This window comes from Chrysochloris asiatica, unplaced genomic scaffold (genome assembly GCF_000296735.1).
Source record: "Chrysochloris asiatica unplaced genomic scaffold, ChrAsi1.0 scaffold00023, whole genome shotgun sequence".
NCBI lineage: Eukaryota > Metazoa > Chordata > Mammalia > Afrosoricida > Chrysochloridae > Chrysochloris > Chrysochloris asiatica.
Window position 1 is genome coordinate 1,390,394 of NW_006408541.1, and position 19,618 is coordinate 1,410,011.

Here is a 19,618-nt window from a genome sequence, read left to right on the forward strand (position 1 = left end):
TCACCTTATCCAGAGGAGACAACCATTGTTGGATTTCGAACACACAGTGCCCCCCACCCCCACCCCAATGACACAGTAGAACTACCCCACAGGCTTTCTAGGGTGTGATCTTTACAGAAGTGGGTCTTAGGTCAGAGCTGTCAGGTGAATTCAAACTCCCAAACCAACACTTAGCCATGTTGACACCAGAGCTCATCCATAAGAGGTAGATTCTGGCTTCATCCCCATTTTACAGATGTGGCAACAGAGGCACCTGGATGTTAAGGTGTCAGCGAACATCTCCCGGGATCAGGGACAGTAGTGGGGTCTTAGAGGACAGGTGAGATGTAGGTGGGTGGTGAAAAGATGAAGCTCGAGGTTGTTTAGACCAATGAAGGTGGGAAGAATGAGTTGTCAGGAGGAGGACAGTTCCTGCCAGGAAGTTCCTTGTGGATGATCAGAGCCTCATCCTTGGAAACCTACCAATACTGCATTGCTCTCTCAGGCTCAGCCGGGAGGATGCTGGGAGCACCATGCACCTGCTGGGCCCGGACATCGGGAGGACTCTTGTGGGCCTCTACATTTCCAGGCTGTGCTACAAGCTGGTGAGGGTTCCTGGTACCTCACTGTCTTCTTCTTCCAACATTGAGGGCTGCAAGGAACAAGAGGGAGATGGAGAGATGGACGAGTTGGATGTCAGGGTACATGGCGACCATGTGTTTCCCAAGCTGGGGTGTGGTATTCACAGGGCACAGAAGAAAAGGAAAATGTCATGTTCCTTGAAGTTACAAAGGGGCCACTCCCACAGGTCTTCTAAGTACCTTTGTAAGACTGACACACTCACATAGACACACGTGCCCCTCACGTACACTTATACACACATGCATTCACATAAACACGTTCATACACATACATACTTGCACATCAATATGTGTACACATCCATGTCCACACACATGCATATCCACATAAACACACACACATGAACATGCACACATGTACACATATACAATTCACACACAGCACACACTCTTACATACACTGAGACGTATCCTCACACTCACTCACACACCCATGTTCCTAACACACAAATTCCCGCAGCTAGCTTCACACACATTCACACAGGTGTATTCACACACCCTTATCCTCCCAAGCAAACCCAAACACACTGCCAATTGGGTTGATTACAACTCACAGCAACTCTGTATAGGGTTTCTGAGATTGTCAATTACTATGGGAGCAGAAAACTGCTTCTTTCTCCAGCAAAGCAACTGGTAGGTTTGAACTATCTACCTTGTGGTTAGCAGTCCAGTGCTTATACTACAGCACCATGTCCACATACACACTCACACACACAGGCTGCAGTTAGTTGGTGTCTTTATGACCTCCAAGGATTGGCCTGGGCTGCAAGGGGCAAAGGTGAGATTCTAGTTGTCATGTGCTTCAGAGAATCGTGAATGTTCTGTCCCACCGACTGTCGGTGTGAGTGCCCTGGGAAGGCATTTTGGAAGGCACTTTGAGATGATGAAGTAGGAGGTTATTTAGACCATTGAGGATGGAAAGAGTGAGTTGTTAGGTGAAGGAAAGCTCAGACCAGTAAGTCCTGTTGTCATGGATGGTCATTTTGTGAAAGGGCATGTTTCATTTGCTCATCTGTGGATCAGAAAGTGGATCACCGGTATGGCTAACGATGCACCCTGAGCTCCTTCAGCTAGAGTTTCCACATCCCAACACAAGCACCACCCTGCTCACCAGACAAAGAGGACGACAGGAGACTTCTTTCTGGCTGCCATTTTTTTGCTGCTTATTTTAAAGAAGTGATTTAGTTTGGGTGGAAAGAGGCACAGGAAAACATACAGTCACTCAGAAATTTCTGTGTGCAACTCAGTGACGTGGGCGACATTCTTCAGGTGGTCCAGCCATTCTCATGCTCCTTTCCGGAACATTCCACCATAAACTCACTGCTCCCTGAGTCCCTTATCTAAGCTTTCCATTGCTGTTGGTCGTTTGGTCACATCTAGATAATTCTTTACAAAAGCACACTACTCAAAGCAAACATCCTGTACTTGTTGAACTATTGTTTGGTTTATAGATGACTTCAGAGGATAGTTTTGGTTTAAGGTTTAAAGATTTCCTCAGAGCAATAATTTTGGGGGGTTGGGGGCTAGGGAGAGTGTCATCTAGTCTCAGTGACTCCAGGAAGTCTAGAGTCCCTGAGAATTTGAAATTCTGTTCTACAGTTTCCACCTTTGGATCAGAATTCTTCTATAGAATCTTTGATCAAAATGTTCAGTTATGGTAGCCAGGCACCATCTAGTTCTTCAAGTCTCATGGTAACGGAGGCAGTAAGCCCACATTCCATAGCCTTCTCTGATTCCAGACTCTCCTGCTTCCTCTGTGGCTCCAGGTGAACCGAGAACAATGATTACAACTTGGATTTTGCCTCTTGTGTCTTCCAGGATGACGAAAGTTCCTGCTCTGATAACAACGTTGAGGGCAGCGTGGAGGAGGCTGAAGGGATGATCAGAGGCTTTGTTCTAAATGTCACTGTCTTTCCTCTGAACTTGAAAACCATCATGGACCGTTTCTTATTATCTGCAGGAAAGATCCTGCTGATGCTCCTCCTAGGCTTAGCAGGTACCCGGGGTCCAGCTGGTGGGGCTAACATTGGACTGACTGGATAGGCACACAGGATGTTGGAGTAGCCTATGGAGTTACACAGATGCACCAGGATCTCTGGAGAGCATTTTGGGAGCAGCTGTTAAGAGAGGGAGACTGGAAGGTCTCTGGAAATCGAGCGCTAAGTGACAAATTCCCTAGCTCAGAATGGCGATAAAGAACATACTAGTGTACAGAGAACATGTTGTTGGCTCAGGGGACCTGGGACAGGTGGAGGGGCCAGGAGCTCCTAGAAGGGGTTGACCTATCCCAAGTAACCACACTCAGATGTCTGCAGGGTCATCCCGGAAGTTGGTGCTTCCCTGCAAGGCCGGGACTGCATTAGAGCACATGGTTGGGAAATGATGGGGGCAGAACTCCCATGTGGGGGTTATCTCCCTAGGGATCGTATCTCCTTCTGTGACCACAGCTGGGACTTCAGGGCCTTCCTGGGCCTGGGCTCCTGGTGGGCGTGCCGGCGAGCACTGGGCACCCTGGCCTTCACTCAAGTGGCTCCTTCATCGCCAACCCCCTGGGGAGCCCCTATCTTCACCAGTCCCCTTTCTTCCAGTCCCTCGTGCCTCCTGACAACATCTCTGCCAGGTAACAGCTAGCTGCCAGCACCCAGGGCATGGGAGGGAAGGCCCTGAGAGGGGTCCACCTCAACTGACAGAAGCCTGCTCTTCAAGGGATCTATGCCAGCATTTCCTGACCCCAAAGCGGCTGCCCTGAGGCCTACAAAGCTGCTTCCTAGTGTTGATTCCCCTTACCCCAAACCAGGGTCAGAATATGCTCTGATAGGAATCTCACTCTACCCACAGGGTCAGAATATGCTCTGATAGGAATCTCACTCTACCCACATCGGAACCGCGTCCACCAGGAGGACAGCGCAACCTCCACTACTGGACACTTGGTCCTTCTTCCCCTCCTTACTGTCGCTCCCCCACTTCCTCCCTCTTTCCCTACTTTCCTTCCTTCAGCAAACTTTTATTGGTGGTGGTGGTAGTGTGCTGTGAAGTCGGTTCCAACTCATAGAGACCCTGTATAGGGTTTCTGAGGTTGTAAATCTTTACAGGAGCAGAAAGCCTTATCTTTCTTCCGTCGACCCACTGGTAGTTTCGAACTCCTGACCTTGAGGTTAGCAGCTGGACTCGTAACCACTAAGCTACCAGAGGTCCTGCAAACCTTGATTGTTGTTGTTAAGTGCCGTCGAGTCGGTTCCAACCCATAGCGACCCTGTATAGGGTTTCCAAGGAGCAGCTGGTGACTTTGAACCACCAACCTTGCAGTTCAAATGGTTTTGCAGTCTGGCACATTAACCCACAGTGCCACACCATGACTTTTATTAAAGGCCTTGAACACCCAGGTGTTAGGGATAAAGGGACAGACAGGAAAGACTTCGGCTGGGCCTGAGTTGGTACTTTTCACTTACTGTTTAGTTTCTAAAGCCCCTCGTAAGGCAAAGTGACCAGCACATGTACCAGGGATTGAGCAGACACCATAGCAAGACAGATAGTCCATGGACCCTGTGCTGTGAAGGGGAGAAGGCCTTCACCTGTGAAGCCCCTGATCTGCACGAGGACAAGTGAGGGGGTCCTGCTGCAAAAAGGCCATCCAAGAGGGGTCTGGTCTACGCAGTGGGGTAGGGACATAGTGGGGAGTTCCCCCACGTGCTTTGACCTATCTCCCTCGCTGCACTCCCCAAGTCTGGCTATCCACCCCTCCCATGAGCATAGGGTGCTCTGGATTGCAGAAGGGACTGCTGGTCAGGGCTGCTGGCCCTGGGCTGCCCACGGTGGCATTGGTGACTCTCCAGCGGGCTTTCTGCATGCAGGCTGCTGGGGAGAATTGCAATCATCAGGACTGATCACACAGAGCCTTGGCATCTCCATCTCCATCCAGGCCTGGGCTGGCCCAAGGTAGCCAACCTGATGGTCCTGCTGTGGACATCCCCTCCCAAGGTCAGTTGTCCCCAGAGAGCCTACAGAGTAAAGCAAGTTGATGGCCAATTCTCACTACAATGTAAATGGCTGATAGTTTCATGCTAGGTCTTCCCTCCTACGCTTTGACACAGGCTGGGGGTGTTTGGTTATCCTGGGAGAAGAGTGGAGGGAGGAGAGGTGATAGCTAATTTAGAATGTTTAAATGGCCGTTCTGTGGCTGAGAGAGGTGACTTGTCTCCACTTAACTCTGGGGAACAGGAGGAAGACTGGTGGGTTTAAGGTCCAAAGAGGTAAATTTCAGCAAACGTGCAACAGAACTTCTTAAAAATCGCAGCCAAGCCCTGGGATACGTACTCAGGTTGACATTTCAAGACACCTGGAGTTTTTACCATCCTCCATCTAGAGCAGCAGTGGAGTCCGAGGAAAATGAGAGGCCTGCGGGTGGACTCCTTGGTAGAAGTTGGCCATCCCCACCCCCCAACTCTGAGGTCCTGCCCTGGCTTAGAACTCCTCTGCTGTTAGGAAGGCAGGTGTGTGGGCTCATCCTGGCCTGGGTGTCCTTGGCTGGATGTCATAGCCCAGCGGACAGGACTTCCTGTGACGATAGAAGAAATGCTTTGTTTGCAGCCTCCAATATGGCAGCCACCAGCCTCACACTTGACCTGAGGCTGTGTGAGTGAGGGTCAGAATGTTTGCTTTCAATTAATGAAAATGAAAACTTCAAAACTAACACTTGATTCCATTATTGGAAAACTTCACAGTTGGTTTGGAACAACTTGGTGTGTGACTTTAAATTTTGTGAAATCTAATACAGATTAGGAGTCCTGGTGTGGCCCTGGACCACAAGGTCAGTTTGAACTTCAAGGTCTGTGGTTCAAACTCACCAGCAGCTCCTTGGAAACCCTATACAGGGTCACTATGACTCAGAACTGACTCAAAGGCATTTAACAACACCATTACAGATTAGGAGTCCTGGTGTGGTGCTGTAGGATAAAGCACCGAACCACAGGTTGTTGTTGTTGTTAAGTGCCGTCGAGTCGGTTCCAACCCATAGCGACCCTATACAGGGTTTCCGAGGGTGTAAATCTTTACAGGAGTAGAAAGCCTCAGCTTTCTCCCGCGGAGCGGCTAGTAGTTTCGAACCTCTGACCTTAAGGTTCGCAGCCCGATTTGTAACCACTACGCTACCAGAACCACAAGGTAGGTAGTTCAAAGTCACCAGCCACTCCTTGGAAACCCTGTATAGGGTGGCTATGAGTCAAGACCAACTCCACAACACTTAACAACAACAGCAACAACAAAAATACAGATTAAGTTTTTCCCATAAAATTTAGCATCCAAGTTGAGATAGGCTGTCAAAGCAAAAAAGATCCCTGGTGATGCAGTGGTTAAGCACTCAGCCACTAATTGAAAGGTTTGTGGTTCAAACCTACCAGCTGATCCTCAGGAGAAAGGGGAAGCAGTCTGTTTCCATAAAAGATTCACAACCTTGGAGACCCTGGGGGCCAGTTCTACTCTGTCCTCTGAGTCACTGAGTCGGAATTGACTTGATGGTAAAGGATTTGGTGTTTTGGTTTGGTGTGGTGCTGTAGGATAAGTATTTGACCGCAAGGTCAGTTTGAACCACAAAGCCATTCCTCGGAAACCAACTCAACAATTAACAACAACAAAAGCAAGATATACGCCCAATTTTGGAAATCCGCTATGGAAACAAATATGTAAGGCGATATTGCAATGATTTTATATGGGTTACATGATGAAATAATGATGTTCTGGGTATCGTAAATAGCCATACGGGGCAGCAGTGACTCTGTTGTAGAATTCGCGCCTTCCATGTGGGAGACCCAGGTTCAATTCCCGGCCAGTGCGCATCACGCACACCCACCACCCATCTGTTTGTGAAGGTGTGCGTGCTGTTGGGATGCTCACCACGTTTAAGCAGAGCTTCCAGGCTAAGACAGACCTGGAAGAACAGCCTAGTGATTTGCTTCCAAAGGCCAACCAATGGAAACTCTATTGATCACAATGGTCCGAACCCTAACCCATCATGGGAATGGCACGGGACCAGCCAGTGTTTCATTCCACTGTGCGTGGGGTTACTGCGATGATGGTGATTCACAATAGCCACCTGTGGCTCGTGGCTCCTCCCCCTCTAGCAGGGAGCAGCCCCTTAGGGGAGGGGTAGTACAGAGCATTCCAGGACAGGATTCCTACTGAGCAGCCCTGGGACTCCAGAGGTAGGCTTCTTGGGGCAGACAGGAACCTCATCTCTCCTGCGTCCTGCAAGCCATCAATGTCTCAGGCCATGGGGCTCAGGAGGGAGCTGAGAATCTGCCATCAGCATTTTCCTCCTGAGACAGGACCAGAGGGCACAGCTACCCCCTGGGTTGCCAAGGAACAGTGAAGCCCTGGGGCTGAGCTCTGTGCTGTGCAGGTCCGGCAGCCAGGAGGATCAGGTAAGAGCCTCAGGTGGGTGCGTTTGTCCATGCAGCTCCCATCACAACTTCAGTAGCAACAGTAAGACGCAGGCTTATCCAGCGCTGACTACTTGTCAGGTACTGTTGCAAGAGCTTGGCATGGTCATCATCTTCATTGTGTAGAAACTAAGGGGATAGCCACCAGGTCAAGTTACACTGGTTGGTAGTAAGTGGTCCAAGTGGGATTCGAACCCAGGCAGTGTGACGGCAGACTGTCTCCTCTTAACACTGACTGTACCCATCGCCTCCTTAGCAATCAATGTGCCCCAAAGTTGAGTGGAAACAAACTCCCCAGGGAATTCCAAGTTCGGTGAGCCAAGATAGCACACGTGGGCAGCCTACCCTGGGGTGCTGGGTCTTCAATCACTGCTGACTTATCGGACAAGGCTGGCCCTGGGGAGCTGAGCCAGGAGCCGGCCTCTGCCGAAGGCTGATGCTCATGTATCATCCACTGTCTCGCTCCAGCAGCATCTGCTGAAATAGCCAAGTGGCAGACAGGGAGCGGGTTCTCAAATGCACCCCGGGGACCGCTGAGAGGATGGTGCTCTGTCTGCAGGGGGTGGGTAGGGCTCCAAGAAGCAAATCACCCGCCCAAGGTCAGCAGCCCAGCTTCCCTGAGTGGCAATGAGGAGCTGGCTATCCTGGAGAAGGCGTCTGAATAATCACCAAGTAGCTCGTTCAGGGTGATTACATCCCGCTCACCTTGTCGGTTGGAGCTGCTCCTTTATCTTGTACCCGCTTCCGCACACACCCTGTGCCAGTGTGCACCAAGCCCCCAGGAGCACCTGGTTTGCAACACAAGGGATCTGTGAGCACTGTGGCTACTCCCCGAGTCTCACCCACCCCCGACTCCCACTCCCACTCAGCGAGGTGTCTTTACTTTGGTGGCTCCCCATCTCTGGGCCATCTGCCCTGGCAGCACCAGATGGACAGCTCTCGCCCTTCTCCTCCCTGTGTGCCCCGTCCAGGGCTAAGGACACAAGACAGACTTAACCAGCTTGCTAAGAGCCTGCTCTGTTTTGAGTTTGGCAGACAGCAGTAAAGACAGGCAGATGGAATTAACACACTGTAGGTGAACTAGACTGATGTCTCCCCCACCCTACCCGCCCAAGACAGGCGGAGGAGCAAACTGCCTTAAACCTGGCCCGTTGTGCTGACCCAGATGGAAAAACTAAACAATAGAATCTGCTGAATTTGTTTAAAAAAAAAAAAAAAGACCCATACCTGTTTGTCCATGACATGAGGCTGTCTCCCAGCATCATGGGTGTTGTTAGGCGCTGGGTGCTGAGTGTGTTCTGGCTGGTGTGTTTGAATGCCAACTTTTTGGGTTAGCAGTTCAGTGCTTATCCTACAGGACCACAACAGGAATTCCAGCATAGAAAAAAAACCTCACTGCCACTGTGCTGATTGTGAGTCATAGCGACCCCTACAGGACGGAGTAGAGTGGTTCCTCATGGTTTCCGAGGCTACAGAATTTTATAGGAGCAGCCCAGCTCATTTCCCAGAGTGGCTAGTGGGTTTAGAGGCTGCCCACAGGGCCACCAGTGTTCAGGGGTTTCCATATCAGCATGACCCTGAGACCCTACCCCTGACTGCAGACAGGAACACCCACTCTTAAGTGAGATCCCATTCAGATTTCATCCTAAGAAGAACCGTATAATAGGGTACTATGATGAGCTAGGAACTGAACCTTCCTATCCAACAGGTTTCGGAGCCTCCCTCCGGCAAAGCCCGGAAGATGATATATGACCACGCTTTATTTACCGGCAGACAGACAGAGTCCCTTGTTCGGGAGCCTGGTAACTCCAGAGGCCGTTCATCACCGGCCTGCCCTTCGTTGAAATTCACCAAGCAGCAGCTTCTCTTTTAACGCATGCACATAATGCATTTTAAAGAGCGTTTTCTGCACAGATCCATTTGCTCGACCTCGGCTCTGAGCACAAGACGGAATGGCGTTTTAGCAAGTGCCTCCTGCACCCTATTTGGAATGCAGATCCTCAGATAGCCCTTGCAACACCAGATACATCCTCAAAGGCCAGTAACTAAACTGTTGTTCCTGATGGCCGGGAGAAGGCCCAGGGCAAGGGAGCAAGGAAGACAGGGCCAGGGGTCTGTCCCCCCAAACTCCTTGCCTGGCAGGATGCTCAGAATTGGTGAGAATCCTTAGTCACCAGGAGGGGTGGGGCGGGCCACGAGGGAGAGTCAGGACCTCATTTTGAGAGAGGAGTCCTTTTTGTTGGCTTTAGGCTTGCAAGATGGTGCTGTAAGCTTCCATTAGGCATCTCTGGGCCTCGATGGGGAGGAGACCTAGCTGCTAACAGAAATACTGGTGCTTTGAACTAACCCAGGATCTGCACAGGAGAAAAGACCTAGCGATCTGCCCTGAAAGATGGCTGTTGGTTTTGCTGCAGTTATTGTGAAGTGCCTTCAAGTCAGTTCCAACTCATCGAGACCCTGTAGAGGGTTTCCGAGGAGCGGCTGGTGAACTTGAACTGCAGACCTTGTGGTTCCCACGACTTTACAGTCCAGCGCATTAATCCACAGCACCACTTAGGTGCCATCAAGTTGGTTCCAACTCATCGCAATGCTCTGTATAGCAGAACAAAACCTTGCCCAGTCGTGCATCACCCTCACGATTATGTCTGAACCCACTGTTGGTGCCACTGTGTCAATTCATCTTGTTGAGGGTCTCCCTCTTTTTTGTTGACCCTCTATTTTATCCAGAATGATGTCTTTCTTCAGGGACTAGTCCCTCTTGAGAAAGTATCCAAAACACATGAGTCTAAGGCTCCCTTCTAAGGAAGATACATTTATTCCTCTGACATTCTTTGCCAACATCATAATTCAGATGCACTGATTCTTTTTATTCATTGTCTCTTTACACATTGTCCAGCTTTCACGTGCATATGAGGCAATTTAAAACGCCACGGACGTGGACCAGGTGCACCTCAGTCTTCAAAGTGACATCTTTGCTTTTTAACACTCTAACGACATCTTTTGCAGCACATTTGTCCAATGCAATGGGCCGTTTGATTTCCGGACTCCTATTTCCACAGGTGTAGATTGTGGATCCGAGTAAAGTGAAATTCCTGATAGCTTCAGTCTTTTGTCTGTTTATTGTGATGTTGCTTACTGACCCACCTGTGAGGATTTTTGCTTTCTTACGTGGAGGTAAGGAGTCCTGGTGTGGCTCTGTGGGCTAATACTCTGGACTGTAAAGTTGGTTTGAACTGCACGGTTGGCAGTTCGAGCTCACCAGCCGCTCCTCAGAAATCCTAAACAGGGTCGCTATGGGTCAGAACCAACTTGATGGCACTTAACAACAACAATGTAGAGGTAAAGATTGCAGCCTGGAAAATTCTAAGAAGCACAGTTCTGTTCTGTCGTGTGGGGCTACTGCATGTTGGAATCAGCTTGGTGTTAATGCGTTTAGTTGTCTTTTTGTTTGGTGGCTTTGTGGGGTGCAGAGGGGGATCTCAGTGCAGGATGCTGCATGGATGAAAACTGGTTTCTCCAGCAAGACTTCTTGGCAGGAGAAGCACTTGAGATTGTTTTAAAGGCTGAGTTGGGAAGTGCTGGGAAGTTTATTACTGGTGAGGGGACTATCCCAGGCAAAACCAGTATGTTTTCCTGCAAAGTAAGTAGCTCTCAGCTTGAAAGGAGCATGGGTTAGAAGGGACATGGACTTGTGTCTCCTAAGGGTCACCGAGTTTCCACCCACCACAAGTCAAAGTTAGGACTGAGCCCCAGTTCTGGATTTCTTTCCCCGTTTCCTGCTTTTGTAAATGCTGTCTCTACCCAGGTAAAGTTTGTAAGCAAGTTCCTTCTGTCATTCACTACCCACAACTAAGCCAGCACCAGGCTGTGTTTACATCATCCAAAATGTTTCTGGAATCACCCACTTCCTTTCACTTCAGCTGTGGTATGGCTAAGAGGGACAGGGGTTACATGTATCCATTGCTGTGTATATATTACAGTTTCCTAAGGGGACAGACACATGACACTCTGAAGTGCCACTGTGAAGATACCGTGAGCTCTGAGAGCCACTAGGGGGAGGGCTTGTGGGGTGTGCAAGGACTAATGGGATAAAGACATCCTGGGCCTGTTCTTCTAGAAGTACAGTGAGGAACAGGGGAGGCAGGAGACCAGTATGGAGGCAGCCAGAGCAGCCTAGAGACCTGTCATTGCCATTTCTAGGAAAGTAGGAGAGGAGAGGCAACGAGAAAAGACTTCAGGTCCCCAAAAGGGTTTTTCAAGTCACAGATCTGATGGAAACCAGAAGTCATGTCCCTTAAAAGTTCTTGTAGCTTTTGTTCAATTGTAACCAGGAGAGCTGGCCAAAGAGAACCCTCCTGCTGAGGTCCACTTCGATGGGCAGGAGGTCCCGGGTCTCATTGTATGCATCCAAGAATGCCATCGAGCCTCCAGTCCCCTTCTCGAGCTAGTGGACCTCCTTCCTTTGCCAGGTCACCTTCCCACAAAGGATCTGGTAGGACCTGCCCCTTCTGCACTGCGGAGAGCGCCAAGAACAGAGATCGGGCCTGGACTCCCCCGCTTTCTTTGTACTGGAGAAGAGGGAGGCTCCCTCAGATAAGAGACCCCCATGGAGACCTGCCAAACTGTCCCCTTCCTGGATTAAAAGCCCTTAACCTCCAAGACACTAGTAACAGTGGGAGGGAATGGTCACGTGTCTTCAGAAGGTACCTGTGCTCTCCTTCTTGGTTCAGGGGTCCTAAGGTGCACCCCTCAGCCCCCGGGCAGTTGTCAAGGCCAAAGGAGTCAGAGGGCTTAGTTAGATATGTGAGGGTAAGTCCAAAAGCATTGTTACCAAACCCGCCACAGCCTTATTGAACAAAGCATCAAGATGTGAATCTGTTGTTCCTCAACATATCCTCCAGCTACGTCTGTACCCTTCTGAAGGCAGGGTTTCCATCCCCCTAACCCTTCCCCCCAAAATTCTGCACTCTTGGATTTACACCATGCCAAAATGATAGTTTTGACATCCTAGACGGATTCAAAGCATGATCCTTTAAGTTTGCGGAACAAGCAGAAGTCTGAAAGGTAGATGGGGTAAAGTTTCCTAAGGAAATTCTTGTAGCTCAGTCCTTTTCTCCCTTGATGAATGAGCAGGGCCATCGTTGTGCTGAAAACAAAAAATCCTCAGCACACTTTTCTTCATCCTTTTCTCACCAATGAAGTTTTCAGTTTCCTTAAAACTTTGTCCTGTATTCTTGGCAAAAATCTATCAAGATGACTCCTTTGAAACCCCTTCAAAACATAACTTTCTGAACTGACCTCTCAGCCCTGAATGTAACTGGTCCAACAGTTGCTATCCAAGCCACTGTTTTGACTGGACCTTTGTTTTTTGAAGGTTCCCTAATGAGACTAAGGCAAGTGTCGTATTGTAACCACCCACTGATGGCAGAGACCTATTTAAACGTGTGTGGAATAAACCCATGCACACATGGACTGAGACTCTAACAGTAATACTTTTTCACTGACCTCTAGGTGTTGAAGAACACCCAGGTGACGCTAAAAGAAGTCAGGTTCCATGCCCTGCTCTCTTGGGGACTGTTCCTTAGCTTAGAGTGAAGGTCATGTTTCCGTCCAGTATGGTCATTTTTTGAGGGGTGGGGGTTGTGATCATGGTGAAAGCAGTTACTTCTTAAATGTACAAGCCAGAGACTACACTGAAGCCTTTCTGCACCTCACTCCGTACCCGCAGAATGAAACGAACCTCATAAGTTGATCCTTGCCCACCCTCACTTCAGGGATGAGGAACTAGAGACCCACATCAGCTAAACAACTTGCCAAAAGAAATCACACCTGATAACTGTTCAACATGCTGAGACCAGGGCTCACATGACCTACTACTCCCATCCGGGTGGCTGTTGTTGTTAAGTGCCGTTGAGTCGGTTCCGACCCACAGCAACCCCGTATAGGCTTTCCAAGGAGCAGCTGGTGAGCTTGAACCACCGACCTTGCGATTCAAACACCTTTGCAGTCTGACGCGTTAGCCCACAGCGCCACACCAGATGCCTTTGAACTTCTGCAATTGCCCATTGTGGCGTCTCTGGTGAGGATTTGCTCCTGCTTCAGTCTGTCCGTGTTCTTGTTTGTAGGACACACTACCCCACCATGGAGCCAGGGGACACAGACTCGAGGCCAAGCTACATCACAGTGTTGGGCTACCCTGCTCTGAGGCACAGCTATGTCACAGCACTGGTTGCCATGATTGGTGACCTTTGGAAGAAGGTGCCCATCTTCATCGTCCACCTGGGTAGATGGTGGGGGAGTGTACCCCTTGGAGGCAGAGCTTGGCGAATGCTTCCTACCTCAAGAAGGAAGCCCTTTGTATAAATTAATGGGTGAATGGTGCATAAGGGTCTTATAAGGGGGCAACAATGGAGAAAAGATTGAAGTTGTCAAGGATTTCATTCTTCTTAGATCAACTATCAACACTCATGGAAGCAGCAGTCAAGAAATCAAATGACGTATTGCACTAGGCAAATATGTTGCACAAGACCTTTTTAAAGTGTTGAAGAGCAAAGATGTCAGCTTGAGGACTAAGGTGCCCCTGACTCAAGTCATAATATTTTCAATAACCTCATATGCATGTGAAAGCTGGACAGTGAATAAGGAAGACTGTAGAAGAATTGATGCTCTTGAGTTATGGTGTTGGAGGAGAATATTGAAAGTGCCATGGGCTGCCAAAAGAACCAATAGATCTGTTTTGGAAGAAGTGCAGCCAGAGTGCTCCTTGGAGGCCAGGATGGCCAAACTTTGTCTCTCATACTTTGGACATATTGTCAAGAGGGAGCAGTCGCTGGAAAGGACGTCATGTTTGATAAGGTGGAGGGTCAGAGAAAAAGAGGAAGACCCCCAATGAGATGGATTGTCCAAGTGGCAGCATCGATGGACTCAAGCATGGAAACAGTAGTGAGGTTGGCCCAGGATCAGGCAGTGTTTCATTCTGTTGTGCATAAGGTCGCTATGAGTCAGTACTGACTCAATGGCACTTAACAACAACAACAACAAAGGAGTACAAAGGAGCCCCGGTGCCACAATTGTTAAGTTCTTGGCTGCTAACAGAAAGGTCAGCAGTTTGGACCTAGCAGCCACTCCAAGGGAGAGAAGCTGTGGTCCTCCGCCCCTGTAAAGACCAGAACCTAGGGAACCTTCTGGACACTTCTACTCTGTCTCTCAAGGTTGCTATGATTCAGAATTGACTCAGCTGATGGTACCCAACAACAAGAAGACGAGGGACGAGGATGTTTGGGGCATTAGGTCTGGGTGCCAGGAGCTGACTGCAGGGGAGCTGGGGGCCCTTCCTGGGTGCCTACCTTTGGCTGGACGTGGAACTCATCTTCTAGGGGAGGAGAGGGCGCTTAGGGTGGGAAGAGGGCTCATTCAAGCTTTTCTTTCTGAGGCTGGGCAATGTAGAAAGTTCCTATTTATGAGCATTTGCACCCCTTGCGCCAATTTCCAACTTCTTCCCCTCAAAAGGGATACTCAGCTGCTTTGATGGGTGCCTTGGGGACCAGCCTAACTGGATCTCACCTGATCCTGTGAATCTTGGGGTGCCACCAGGCCTGGTGTTTAAAGTGAAAGCCTGTCTCAGTTCCAGCATGCTGACTGATATCTCAGAGGTACCCAAGGCCAAAAAAGCCCACAAATTCACCAGCTTTTTCATCTACCATCTAAAAAGGGGCCTATTTGGAATGAGAGTTGGGCTGGAGACCCAGTCTCCCACTTACACTGAGAACATGTTTCTGTTGTTGTTGTTTTTATTGAGGTGAAAGTGTACACAAGAAAGCACCTGACGATTCAGTCTCTACAAGTACAATTCACCTCTCCCTTCTCCCTCACTTTCCCCAAATCATTCCACCACAACCCACATAAATGCACTGACCCCTAAACTAGAGTTCCCTCATCCCCGCTCCTGGTAATCACTAATAATCTTGAGCTTGTAAGTATTTGCTCATTTCATATACGTGAGTTCCCACTGTATTTTTCCTCTTCGGATGACTTATTTAATGCAGCAGGATGCTTTTAAGGTTCATGCACGCTGTGACATGCATCGGGACTTCATTTCTCTCTACTGCTGAGTAGTACTCCAGTGTGGGTGTGGACTGCATTGTGTTCAGCCATCCACCTCTTGGTGGACATTGAGGTTTCCGCATCTTAGCTGCTATGAGAAGTGCTGCAATGGGGTGTTCCTGCCTTCACTTCTGGGTATGTGGTAGTCCTGTGCTTAGTTGTCTGTAGTGGCTGTACCATTTTGCATCCTCATCAGCAACAGATGAGGGTTTGTTGTCTAACAGCCTCACTAGCATCTGTTGTTTTCTGCTTCTTTTGGATTACTGCATTCTAATGCGGGCCAGGTGGTATTTCATTATAGTTTTGATTGACATCTCCCTAATGGATAATGGGTCAGAACCAACTTGATAGCACTTAACAGCAACAACAAAGTGAATCATGGGAGGAGCTCTGGTAGCAGCTTCATGGTTATGAGTCGGGCTGCTAGCCTCAAGGTCAGCAGTTGGAAACTACCAGTTGTTCCTTGGGAGAAAGATGTGACTTTCTGCAATTAAAAAAAGAAAAGAAAAGATTTATAGCCTCAGAAACCCTATGCAGGGTTGCTATGAGTCAGAACTGACTCCACAGCACACCACCACCCATACCACAATGGATAATGAACGTCTCAATGTGTCACTGTAGGATAAGCACTGGACTGTAGGGTTGGTTTGAAACACAAAGTCGGTGGTTTAAGCTCACCAGCATATACAGGGTTACTGTGAGTCGGAACTGAGTCGATGGTACTTATAACAACAACAATGGATAATGAAAGGAGCCCTGGTCGTATAGTGGGTTATGAATTGAGCTTCGAACTTCAAGATGAGGAGTTTGAATCTATCAGTCACTTGGCAGGAAAAAGATGAGGATTTCTGCTCCTATAAAGGTTTACAGCCCCGAAAACCCTATACACGGTCATAGGAGTTAGAACCGACTCAACGGCACACAACCACCATCACCAATGGATTGTGAAAGGAGACCTGGTGGCACTGTGGCTTAAGCATCAGGCTGCTAACCACAAGGTCAATAGTTCGAAACTTATGCAGGAGAAAGATGAGGCTTTCTGGTCCGTAAAGGTTTACAGTCATGGAAACCCTATATAGGGCCCCTATGAGTTGCCATCATTGACTGGATGGCATTGGGTTTGGTTCTGGTAATGGAGAAGGGAGCATCACTGGTGGCACAGCTGTTAAAGCACTTGGCGGCTAACCCAAAGGTCAATAGTTCGAACCCACCAACCAACCTGTGGGACTCTGTTTCTGTAAAGATTTATACCCTTGGAACCCTATAGGATAGTGCTGCTCTGTTTTACGGGTCACTATGAGTCAGAATCTCTGGTAGCGTAGTGGCTACGAATCGGGCTGCGAACCGCAAGGTCAGCAGTTCAAAACTACCAGCTGTTCCATGGGAGAAAAATGAAGATTTCTGCTCCCATAAAGATTTACAGCCTCGGAAACCCTGTACAGGGTCGCTATGAGTCGGAACTGACTCCACGACACATAACAACAACAACATGAGTCAGAACCACCACTTGTCTGTCAGTTTGTCATACTGTGGTGGCTTGTAAGTTGCTGTGATTCTGGAAGCTATGCCACTGGTATTTTAAATGCCACCAGGGTCACCCATGGTGGACAGGTTTCAGATGAGCTTCCAGACAAAGACAGACAAGGAAGAAGGAGTGATGAACTACTTCTAAATATTTAGTCACTGAAAACCTTATGAATAGCAGAGAAACACTGTCAGATACAGGACCGGAAAATGAGCCCCTCAGGTTGGAAGGCACTCAAAATGTGACTGGGGAAGAGCTGCCTCCTCAACGTAGAGTTGACCGTGATGATGAGAATGGAGTTAAAGCCCGTGGGAGAAACACCCGTGGGACCTTCATTTGATGATGGGGCACAATTCAAAATGAAGAGAAACAGCTGTAAACATCTGTTAATAATCGGAACATGGAATGTACGAAGTATGAATCGAGGAAAACTGGAAATTGTCAAAATGAAATGGAACGCGTAAACATCGGTATCTTAGACATTAGTGAGCTGAAATGGACTGGTATTGTCCATTTTGAATCTGACAACCATATGGTTTACTATGTTAGGAATGACAAATTGAAGAGGAATGGTGTTGCATTCACTGTCAAAAAGAACATATTCAGATCAGTCATGCGGTACAACGCTGTCTGTGATAGGATAATATCCATGCGCCTACAGGGAAGCCCAGTTAATACCACTATTATTCAAATTTATGCACTAACCACTAAAGCCAGTGAGGATGAAATAGAAGAATTCTACTAACTTCTTCAATCTGAAATTGATCAAACATGCAATCAAGATGTATTGATCATTACTGGTGATTGGAATGTAAAGGTTGGGAGCAAAGAGGAAGGATCAGTAGTTGGAAAATACGGCCTTGGTGATAGAAATGATGCTGGAGAATGCATGATAGAATTCTGCAAAATCAATGTTTTGTTCACTTCAAATACCTTCTTTAGACAGCATAAGAGATGACTATAGACATGGGTCTCACCAGGTGGAATACATAGAAATCAAATTAACTATATCTGTGGAACGAGACGATGGAAAAGCTCCATATCATCAGTGAAAAACAAGGCCAGGGGCATACTATGGAATAGACCATCAATTGTTGTTGTTGTTGTTGTTATGTGCCGTGGAGTCGGTTCTGACTCATAGTGACCCTGTACAGGGTTTCCGAGGCTGTAAATCTTTAAGAGAGCAGAAAGCTTCATCTTTCTCCTGCAGAACAGCTGGTAGTTTCGAACTGTTGACTCTAAGGTTCGCAGCTGGATTCGTAACCACTACGCCAATTACTCATATGTAAATTCAAACTGAAGCTGAATGAAAATGAAAACAAGTCCACAAGAGCCAAAATACGACCTTGAATATATCCCACCTGAATTTAGGGATCATCTGAAGAACAGAGTTGATACATTAAACACTAAAGACTGAAGACCAGATGAGTTGTGGGATGACATCAAGAACATCATACATGAAGAAAGCAAAAAGTCATTGAGAAGACAAGAAAGAAGGAAAAGGTCAAAATGGATGTCAGAAAAGACACTAAAACTTGCTCTCCAGCATAGAGATGCTAAAGCAAATAGAAGAAATGAGGAGGTCCAAGAGCTGAACAGAAAATTTCAAAGATCAGCTCGAGAAGAGAAAGCCAAATATTACAACAAAATGTGCAAAGATCTGGAATCAGAAAACCAAAAAGGAAGAACACGCTCAGCATTTCTCAAGCTGGGGGAACTGTAGAAAAAAATTCAAGCCTCGACTTTCGTTATTGAAAGATTCTCTGGGCAAATTATTGAATGATGCAGAAAGCATCAAGAGAAGATGGCAGGAATACACAGTCACTGTACCAAAAGGAAATGGTAAATGTTCAAACCATTTCAAGAGGTAGCTTATGATCAAGAGCCAATGATCCTGAAGGAGGAAGTCCAAAGTGCATTGAAGGAATTGACAAAGAAAAAATCACCAGGAATTGATGGAATAAAAATTGAAATCTTTCAAGAAAGTGAGGTGGCACAGGAGGCACTCACTCATCTATGCCAAGAAATTTGAAAGACAACTATCTGGCTGACTGATTGGGAGAAATCTGTATTTCTGCCCTCCACCTTACCAAACATGATATCCTTCTGTTTGGTGACCCAATGTTGTTGTTGTTGTTAAGTGCCATCGAGTCGGTTCCGACCCATAGCGACCCTGTACAGGGTTTCCCAGGCTGTAAATCTTTACGGGAGCAGAACGCCTCATCCTTTTCCCGCGGAGTGGCTGTTAGTTTCGAACTGCTGGCCTTAAGGTTCACAGCCCGATTCATAACCACTACGCTACTGACCCAATGGAATCCGGAAATTATCAGACAATCTGTTTGATATCCCATGCGAGTGAACTTTTACTAAAGGTCATACAGAAATGGCTGTAAGCATACATTGACAGAGAACTTCCAGAGGCTCAAGCCATATTCAGAAGAGGCCGTGGAATGAGGGATATCATTGTTGATGTCTGATGGAACTTGGCTGAAAGCAGAGAATATCAGAAAGGTGTTTACCTGTGCACTATTGACTATGCAAAAACTTTCGATTATGTGGATCATGACAAGCTATGGAGAACATTGTAAAGTATGATTGTTCCGGAACACTTAATTGTGCTCATGAGGAATCTGTACCTGGACCAAGAGGCAGTTGTTTAAACAGAACACGGGAACACTGAATGGTTTAAAATTAGGAAAGGTGTGCAACAGGGTTGTATTCTTTCATCATACTTAATCAACCTGTATGCTGAGCAAATCATCTGAGAACCTGGGTTATATGAAGAAAAACGTGGCATCAGGATTGGAGGAAGACTCATTAACAACCTGAGATATGCAGATGATACACCCTTGCTTTCTGAAAGTGAAGAGGACTGAAAACATTTATTGATGAAGATCAAAGAGCACAGCCTTCGGTATGGATTACATCTCAATGTAA

General features: G+C 47.8%; 1 protein-coding gene across 1 annotated transcript in view; it reads left to right on the forward strand.

Moving 5' to 3' along the window:
* LOC102828227 overlaps positions 1-19,618 on the forward strand; it is a 95,199-nt gene that overhangs the window by 45,922 nt on the left and 29,659 nt on the right. Inside the window, exons 6-8 of the mRNA XM_006839305.1 lie at positions 485-680; positions 3,067-3,239; positions 13,179-13,353. Coding sequence (XP_006839368.1) covers positions 485-680; positions 3,067-3,239; positions 13,179-13,353 — 544 coding nt within the window. The remainder of the gene's footprint in view (positions 1-484; positions 681-3,066; positions 3,240-13,178; positions 13,354-19,618) is intronic.